The sequence below is a fragment of the Corythoichthys intestinalis genome, chromosome 22, assembly GCF_030265065.1.
Source record: "Corythoichthys intestinalis isolate RoL2023-P3 chromosome 22, ASM3026506v1, whole genome shotgun sequence".
Classification (NCBI taxonomy): Eukaryota; Metazoa; Chordata; class Actinopteri; order Syngnathiformes; family Syngnathidae; genus Corythoichthys; species Corythoichthys intestinalis.
Window position 1 is genome coordinate 34,464,649 of NC_080416.1, and position 8,507 is coordinate 34,473,155.

The following is an 8,507-nucleotide window of genomic DNA, read 5'->3' on the forward strand; positions in this document are numbered from 1 at the left end:
GGTTAGCTTGCTAGGTTTTGAATTCGTACAAAAAGGGCTTTATCATGAAATTCCTCAGGGTTCAGTGAATGCACCTGTGAAACTCATGGGGTTTGGTACCTTTAGCAAGGTTAAGAACCACTGCCGTAGAAGAATAAAATGTAACTGCACATCCACTCTGTGGGTGGCAGTAACGCTCTCATTTTCAGAGCGTGCGCAGTATTTTTGAACTAAAAGAGGGCACACAGCAAAGAGCTTTTGGCTCCACTTTTAATAAGGCAGGATAAGGGGAAAGACCAGTATGTTTACTGTGTCTAAAAATGTTAGCAGCGGACAGCATGAAGCCAAATCAATTAACACATCACTTAAAGACATTAGACCCCAATCACATTGATAAGCCGCTTGATTTTTTTTTCAGTGAAAATGTGCCGAATATTGCCAATAATCATCCCTCTGAGTGTTACATCAGTAAACCAGCGAGCACTGTTAGCATCATATAAAGTGGCATACCAAGTTGCTCAGTACAATATAAGACCACACCACAGCAAAGGAGCAAATGGGAGAAGAGATGTATCTTGAGTGTATGTTGATAGAGTATTTCTGTTACAAATAAAACAATGTTAATAAAGTTACACTTTATTGTAAGTTGCTCTATATTACTTTTTTTTCTTTAATGTTAACATGGAAACAATGTGATGTAGAAGTGTACTTATAATAACTTTATAGACAAATTATACTATTTACAGTGGTGGCAGAGAGGGGGCGCTAAACGTTTACATCTTCCTAAGGGGAGCGCGTAACAGAAAATAATTGAGACTCGCTGTTGATTTTAGGGCACCTCCTGTTGAAATCGGGTCACTTCCCGTTGATTTTGGCGTATTTCTAGGTTACTTCATGTTGCTATTGGCTCACTTCCTCATAAATTTGAGACGTTTCCGGGTGGTTACCTCTGTTGAATTTAAGGTAGTTATAGGTCACTCTCTCTTTTTGAATATCTACCTGTATATATACTGTATGAATAAAAACAGAAATAAACTAGCGTTGAATTTTTGTGGGGTGAAAGGACTGTATTTCAGTGAGTGCCCTTTAAAGGTTTAAAGCGAAAATTCAGGAATTTTGACATCAGGCTTACTCTTCGAGTTAGCAGGGGTTTAGTTAGTTGGTTGAGTTGATTTCAGCAAATTCCATTTCGTTTGCAAGTTATTTGTTAGTTTCAGGGTTCCAGAGTGGCTAAGATAGCGCGAGTCAATGGCACCATTATAGCATGCAAATACAGAAACGATACAGATCTACGAACAGATCCAACGTAGTCAAATAAATTCAAAACACAGATCATTGTTTCAAAACACCCATGCGACCAAAACAATGTCACGCCAAATTGCCGTAATTCATTTCATTATGCAGGACTATTTTTATAGATGCGTAGTACGACCCTAATAAAGAGGGATGCTTCGGTCAATCGTTCTCACGCCGCATTCGAGGAAGGCGGGAAGTCAGACTTATCCCGCTCAGAGGGTACCAGTTGCGACCTTAAAGCATTCCAAGCCAATGTAAACAGCAAAGATGGCTGATCACCACAAGTTGTTTTTTATTTTGGCCTTCAAAAGACATTTTGAGTTCTCATAAGCGATCAAATAGTGGAGGTTTACTAATGATATTTTTCCAGATCAGAGGTTGGAAACTCTGACTTCCCACCTTCCTCGAATGCAGCATCAGTCTGCTGAGTTAACTGACAGCCGGCAACATGGCGAAATGTGCATTTAGAGGCTATGGAAACATACAGAAGAAACAGGCAAAGGAAAGTTTCCACAAATTTCCTGTGAAGAACGAGGACAAATATAAACTGGTCACTTGCTGCTGGCTACAACATAAAAAGATCAGCGGTGAAAAAAACCTGATGTGATATTACTCCGCCCTGCTCCTCTGCAGAGCTTCTGGATTACAAATGTTGCTTTTCATACTGCAATTATTGGTATGCAATGGTAAATTTTAACAACTTTATCCTGAAAACATAGCCAACACTATTGATTGCATGGGTCATCGATGATTTTCATGTGTTCATATGTTGTTTTTTATTGGCATGCAATGATGGTGCCATTGACTCGCGCTAGCTTAGCCACTCCGGAGCCCTGAAACTAACAAATAACTAACAAACTGCACAGATTTTTTTTTTAAAACCAACTTCACCGACTAATCAAACCCCTGCCCACTTGAAGATTAAGCCTAGTGTGTCAGAAATCCTGAACAGCTTTAAGGTGTCAATTTATCAGGCGTCTTTCTTGGGCGTCAGCTGTTTGAGTGCCAATTGGTTTAGCGTCAGGTGTGTCCCTGTCGGGTTTCGATCTTTCGAGCGTCCGTCGGTCAGGTTTTGGCCCGACGGGCGTCAGTCGTCGGTCTCAAAGGTGTGCAGGTATGTCTTCAGGCCGAGTACGTCGCTGTAGCTCTGGTTGCCGGCCCGGTACAGGTCCAGACCGGTCAGTATCTCCACATCTCGGACCCTGGCTGTGTGAAGCTGCAGCAAATCCTCCACCCAATCCTGCTCGACGTCTTTGCTCTGCACGCAGGAAGCGCGTCAGCGTCTCTGGGGACGCCTGCTTCCGCCGGCGGAGGGAAGATGGGACTCACATTGCAGCTCTCGCTGTTGTCGTCTCGGTGAGGAATCAGGAAAGAGAAGACGCTCAGGTCTCCGTCGCACTCGTCCAGTGTTTGGTTGACTCGCTGGCAAGCCGTCACCACTGTGAAGAAGTGCGTGGGCACGGGCGGCGTGATGGGATATCGCCTGTGCATCGCAACGGTTACTCTGGGAGCGCCTAAACAGGTGCTAAAACAGAGCTGCCGACTCACTCCTGAATTTCCTCCAGGCTATCTTGGAGGCCGTCGTAATTGTAGTCAAAGACGGGACCCGCCAGGACATTGATGCCATCGTTTTCCCGGGTGTAGCGTCTGAGCAGCGTCCTCTGCAGGTAACGCCACACTCCTGAGCAGAAAGCGCTGAGTCAGCTCATACAACAAAGAGGTCAGACAAGAGGACAGCACCACCTTTGTCCTTTTTGCCAGCGACGTCGCTGGACGGAGGCAGCGTGTGACTCACTTGTGAAGGCGGGAAACATAGGCGCCGTGTTCGTGACGAGCGATGCCTCATACTTGGCCTCGGGTGACGACGCCAATTCTGCGCGCGGAACATAAAAAAAGAAGCCGACTCAACGCCGGTTACCGACAGCCTAGATGGTTGGTGCCCTCGCTGTTTACCGGGTGGGAACAGGAAGCCGTAGTCCAGGTGGCGGTTCCGTTCGTAGACGCCGCAGCTGGCGCTGTGCTTAGCGGACACTCGCGGGTCCGTACGCAGACACGGGCCACGCACAGAACCATCTGGAAGTGGAGCCACGTCGTCCTAAAATAGAAAAGGCCTCGTGGTCCGAAGGACAGTTCCGCCTCCATCCCCCTTCGATCGAAAGCGATGACTGTCTAGCGTACCTCTGGTGTCAGTGTAAATGACGTCCACAGTGGCATGGCCAGCTGGAGGCTATACGCGCTGACAAAGTCCAAGTGATGCAGCAAAGTGTAACGGGTGACGAACAGCACGGCGGGGCGGCCCAACGGCAGCTGGGTCACGTCTGTGGGACAAACGCTAAATAAGGGCCACGTTAGAAGCGTTCTAAGGGGTGAGCCGTGCCATCGGAAGGCTTGAGCAATGAGGGAGAACTATAAGGCCAACATTAGGGGAGCTGTCAAGTGTGATATTGGGAGACGATGGGGACGTACTGTAGTCGTAGATACCATCTTGTGTGAAACTGAAGATCTGCGTGCTTTGCTCGACTTTGTTCTGCAAGCAAACCACAAACACGTTGACATTTCTGAGTCACACCCCGCCGGCCCGGCCAACCTCATCGTCGCAGCTGCAGCCCGGCTGAAAATCAAGCGCTGCGACCCCGCCTTCCGCCGCGTCCTCATCCCGAGTCGGCGCCGTCACTTCCTCGGGCATGACGGGCTGGAAGGGTGGCGACTTCAGCATGCCGTTAAGGCTCCCGTGCGTCCCGTTGTTCGGCGCCGGTGTCAAGCCCAGCAAGTCTGTGACAGAGGAGGAGGCGGAGTGAGGGGAGCATGTTTGCTATGCGCCGCATTCGCCGCGACTCACCGCACATGACATTGTAAAGCTCGATGTTGTCGAATTCTGGGACTTGAGTGCGGAAGCGGAAGCTTGGCCCATGTCCCATGAAGATGGTCTACATGCGAGGTGAGAACTAAGTCAGGACTAGCACGGAAAACGCCACAGCAAATCAATCGTTCGCACCCTCATGCTTGTGATCTTGTTGTCAAAGCCATGGTCGCCGAAGAAGCCACAGCGCGTGCGCATCTTTTCCGGCATTTTCCTGAAAGCAAATTTGGCAAACAAAAAAAACTAAATAAAAACAGGGTGACGTTCATGTTCAAGAGCAGAGACAAGGTATTTAGCTAGCATTACTTTACTACACGTTACCTGGCGACATGCCACTTCCTTTCCATGAGCAGGTGCACGTCCTCAATACGGCGGTTGTTGGCATAGTGCAGCCTCTTGGGCAGGTGTTGCTTGAGGTAGGGTGTGAAGTGCTGTGTGGCCATCTTGCACTGTGACCCATACAAGGTCAACGCAACTCGCGCCACACGGAAGCGCCCGGCGGCGCATGCTCCTTACTCACCGTCAGGTTGGCTACCACCTGCTTGGGGTCATCTGCGGGGCGACACATACACACCAGTGTCGACAACGGGCCCAGACTTTAGTGAGTAACGGCAAAGTGTGCAGCAAGTGCGAGCCGGGTGAAGGGGGATGCGAGAATGAGCTGAAAGGAGTGGCGAGTGAAAGCGAACTCAGGAAGCAAAGTAAGCAGAATAAATGGCCACAAAGAAAGTAAGAAATACAACCAGATTGGAACGGGAAGTAAACACATACTGGGAAGTAGCAGCAGGAAGTACAAATCCAGTGGAAGGAGTTAAGTGAAGGAAGAAACTGTGACTAAAGGACTCACACAAGGGGGACTTGGCGTCACGAGGTCGAATCCTGCCCAGTGAGCCTGGGATAAGTGTTATGTCATCAATGTTGAGCGGGTAGCTGCTGAGGAACTCTGTGCGGTCACAGTGGGCCTCTTCCATGCCTGCAGCGGGAACATCACCGTTGTCAACCTAATCATCATCAAGGCACCCGTGGGCCTTACCGTGGTCGCCAACGATGATGACATTGACGCAGCGATGGAGGTTCATCTGCTTCAAGCCGTTCATCAGCTGACCGATGATGCCATCGATCTGGCGCAGCGTGTTGTCCAGCTGCCCACAAGCACAAAAATAGTCCGCAATTTTTAAATAAGAACGTATTCTGCCCGGACCGCAAAAGTCATTCATTTCTAAAGTTTTGAACAGACCGGGACCTCGCTTCCGACCCACCTCGTTGCTCAGTGGACCCCAGCGATGTCCGAATGTGTCGGGCTGCTCTGAGTGCACTGCATACACGTAAGGCCTGCGCACACGCAACACCAAATGTAGGAGATTGCTTGCCTTATAAGCACACAAAACATAGGTGAGTGCATGTGACTTGTCTGGCACCTTTCTTGGTCAGGCAGCTTCAGCCATTGCAGGATGGTGAGGATGCGTCTCTCCAATTCGATGACCCTGAAACGAGGTTGGTGATGTCACAGGCTGCGGTCGGTACCGAGTAGGTCCGTAGCGCAATTAGAGTACCAGGGCCAGAAGAAGGTTCCGGCTTTGACGCCTTGTTCCTTGGCCGTGATCCAGATCTGGGGACAAGAGTGTTTCGTGACACCGAAAAGTGACGTCAGTGATTCTGCTCCCTAGCCATCTCACCGGCTGCCCGCCCCACCATCGATGGTTCAGCTTCTCTCGGGACCGCAGGGTGAAGGTAGCGTTGAACACCGGGTCGTACATGGTGTTCCCCACGATTCCGTGCGATTCCGGGAAGAGGCCCTGTTCATTTGGCAAGACGGATATCACGCAGTAGCGTGAACATCTGCCGGTGCCCAGCATCTCGGGTGCTCGGCCAAATCAATACGGCGACCGCCCGAGGCCCTGAGCGGCCTCTGGTGGACCCTGGCGCACTTCTGAGGCGCGCCGCCTCTTGGGGCCCCCGATGGTGTTGACTCAGTACATATTAACAGGTCGCGTGACTCACCGTGGCCAATGTGTACAAGTTGGGGAAGGTCTTGGTAGGGTAGACGGGACGCATATACGGAGCCGTCGTCCCGCACTTTCCTAGTGGGAAAAATCCATTAGCGTTAGCGCCAGCCTGAACGCGGGCCCCGACGGGTGAGGGTGGGGCCGACCTACTGAGTTTCAGGATGTTAGGCATGATGGACACGCCCTTCTTCAGGTAGGACGCCCGGAAGCCGTCCACGGACAGCATGATGAGCGGCGGCCGCACAAACCTGCGGGCGCAAAGAAACCCTCATATTTGTGCTCCCTGTTCCTCACTAGCGTTACTTCCTGCTGACTCACCCGGCAGGACATTCGGGGCTGGCGATCTCTTCGCAGTCTCCTTGGAGCCACGACGCCTCGCCTGTACAATGACAGCAACAGAGTAGAAGGACTAGAGCGGGAAGTGGAAGCGTAGGTGCAGACATTTGGAGGCTCAGCGTTACCTTGGCAGACCGCCTTGTAGTTGGAGCAGCAGTCTCCTTTCTCCATGCAGTCGTCCGTGCAGTGACACGCATGCTCGTCTTTCCGCTCCTCACCACAACGTTCCGGGCGGCACTCGAAGCGTCCCGCTGGCGGAACGGGCCAAAAGGCGGCTTTAAAACGGGGCCAGTCGTACAAGGGCCCTGAGTGGGTACTGACCGGTTTTCAGGCATTGCTGGTCAAAGTCGGAACAGCAACTGTAGTAGGTTTTGCACAAGTTGTCGCAACGACATCCGGGAGGCTCGGCCTCCTCCAGCTCAAAGCAGCGACCCTTGCAGGAGCCTGATGAGCTCACCCACTCCGACACCACTGTGGGTCACAGCGGGAGACGACGGGAGGCAGAGAAAACCAAACCGGGAACATAAGAAGAGCACCGCACATCAGGAAGACGCCAGAAGACGAACGCCGGGAACAGAAAGCGGCGAGGAGACGGGAGACATGACAAGAAGAGAACAAGGCCCCAGACGCAGAGGTCATCGGTGATGCCAGAAAAGTCACGGGCACGAGGACAGACACCAGGGCCGATAATAGAGCCGTCGGTGCATCGTTCTCACCTTTGGTGTGTACAGGAGGGGCATCTCCGCCCTCCACGGGTCGGCTGGCCTGGAAGACGTACGCGGCGATGATGTCACAGCGCCACCCGCCCAACACCAGAAACAACTGCGCGCAAAGAACACGGCAGAGTGACCTCATCGCCGGACACTTTGCCGTCTTTGTCAGCTCGGCCTTCAGCGTCGTCATCATTGTTATCGAGCCTGCGAACGGCTCGTACGAGTGGAAAAAGAACGCAGGACTTACCAGATAGCCCATGAGCATGTTTGCCAGTGAGACAACAAAGTGAAAAGTGTTCAACGTCCGCGACGACAAACCAGTGCGCGTGTGCGGATCGATGCGCGACCTGCTCGCTCTTTGCTTTCTCGCTCTGTCTCTGTCTCTGGCGCTGTGTCGTGCCGCCCCCGCAGCGTGCCCCCGCCCGACTGTGTCATTGTTTGTCTTGTCCGGCCAATGAGGACGGAGTGAAGTGAGGAGGAGGGGGGACTGTGTGTGCGTGGGGGGCGGTCGAGGGTTGGCGGTTTCCGAAGAGCAGGATCCACCTGACACATGACCTCTGACCTCTATCTTTCATCAGTGCCCGTCAGCGTTGGCAAAACATCAAGCGCTTCAGAAGCAAATGCACAAACTGTGCGTGTGTGTGTCCCAAGCACATTATTAAGCTGACAAGACATCACACAGATCCTTCCGGAACTTCTTTAACATTCTCCTCTTCTTACACAGAGCACACACGGGGTTCCACAAAGCGCCCCGGCGACACCCGCCTAGGGCCCGGATTATCTCTTTAAGCCGTCGGGCGCCACGATTGGCCGCGGCGGCGGCCGTCACCCGAGGCCGAGCTTAGCGCCGTGATCCCGGCAGGAAGCGAGCCGGAAACTCAGTCGCACCTGGCCCAGGACTCGCTGGGTGGCTCGTTGCGTGGCCCTTAAGTGCCCCTTTTCCACCCTCAGGCGCTGTCTGTCTTTATCTTTTTTCTTTTCCTGACTCCCAATCAGTGCACTATAGGTGTTTTGAGTGGAGGTGACGTTTGGTGAGCAGGCACTGCATGGCAACACTGTCTTTGCCTCCCCACATGGAAAAAGACAAGACAGCAGTTGAGTGCTGACTTGCACAAACTTGTGTGTGTGCATGATTACTTGTGTCGTGTTGCTGCAGTTGTGTTAGTTGCACACACATATAAAGTGTGTTTGACGTTCTTCTTATGCACTTTGGACAGTTAATATTTGCCCCACTCTGCTTGAACACCCCCTACACACATACGCGCACCCCCACACAGTAGTGTGCTTGCGCACACACAGTGTTGCAATCTTCACATT

At 51.8% G+C, this 8,507-nt stretch overlaps 1 protein-coding gene across 2 annotated transcripts; it reads right to left on the reverse strand.

Moving 5' to 3' along the window:
• Nucleotides 1–232: 232 nt before the first annotated feature.
• On the reverse strand, nucleotides 233–7,586 carry LOC130910812 (ectonucleotide pyrophosphatase/phosphodiesterase family member 2-like). Of its 2 annotated transcripts, none has more exons than XM_057828377.1 (24): nucleotides 7,438–7,586; nucleotides 7,194–7,299; nucleotides 6,799–6,948; nucleotides 6,603–6,728; nucleotides 6,460–6,520; nucleotides 6,292–6,389; nucleotides 6,137–6,216; nucleotides 5,812–5,931; nucleotides 5,689–5,744; nucleotides 5,554–5,619; nucleotides 5,169–5,467; nucleotides 4,983–5,108; nucleotides 4,656–4,687; nucleotides 4,457–4,584; nucleotides 4,271–4,349; nucleotides 4,115–4,202; nucleotides 3,863–4,047; nucleotides 3,742–3,802; nucleotides 3,454–3,593; nucleotides 3,229–3,370; nucleotides 3,071–3,148; nucleotides 2,824–2,956; nucleotides 2,605–2,758; nucleotides 233–2,533 (listed from the first exon to the last, which is right to left on the reverse strand). In XM_057828377.1, exons 1-24 carry the CDS (start codon nucleotides 7,453–7,455, stop codon nucleotides 2,363–2,365), a joined length of 2,697 nt encoding a protein of 898 aa, XP_057684360.1. In that variant the 5' UTR covers nucleotides 7,456–7,586; the 3' UTR covers nucleotides 233–2,362. The 2 variants fall into 2 exon arrangements, with proteins under 2 accessions (XP_057684360.1, XP_057684361.1); XM_057828378.1 differs by lacking the exon at nucleotides 7,438–7,586 and having other exon boundaries at nucleotides 5,169–5,277; nucleotides 5,395–5,467; nucleotides 7,194–7,332.
• Nucleotides 7,587–8,507: the final 921 nt, after the last annotated feature.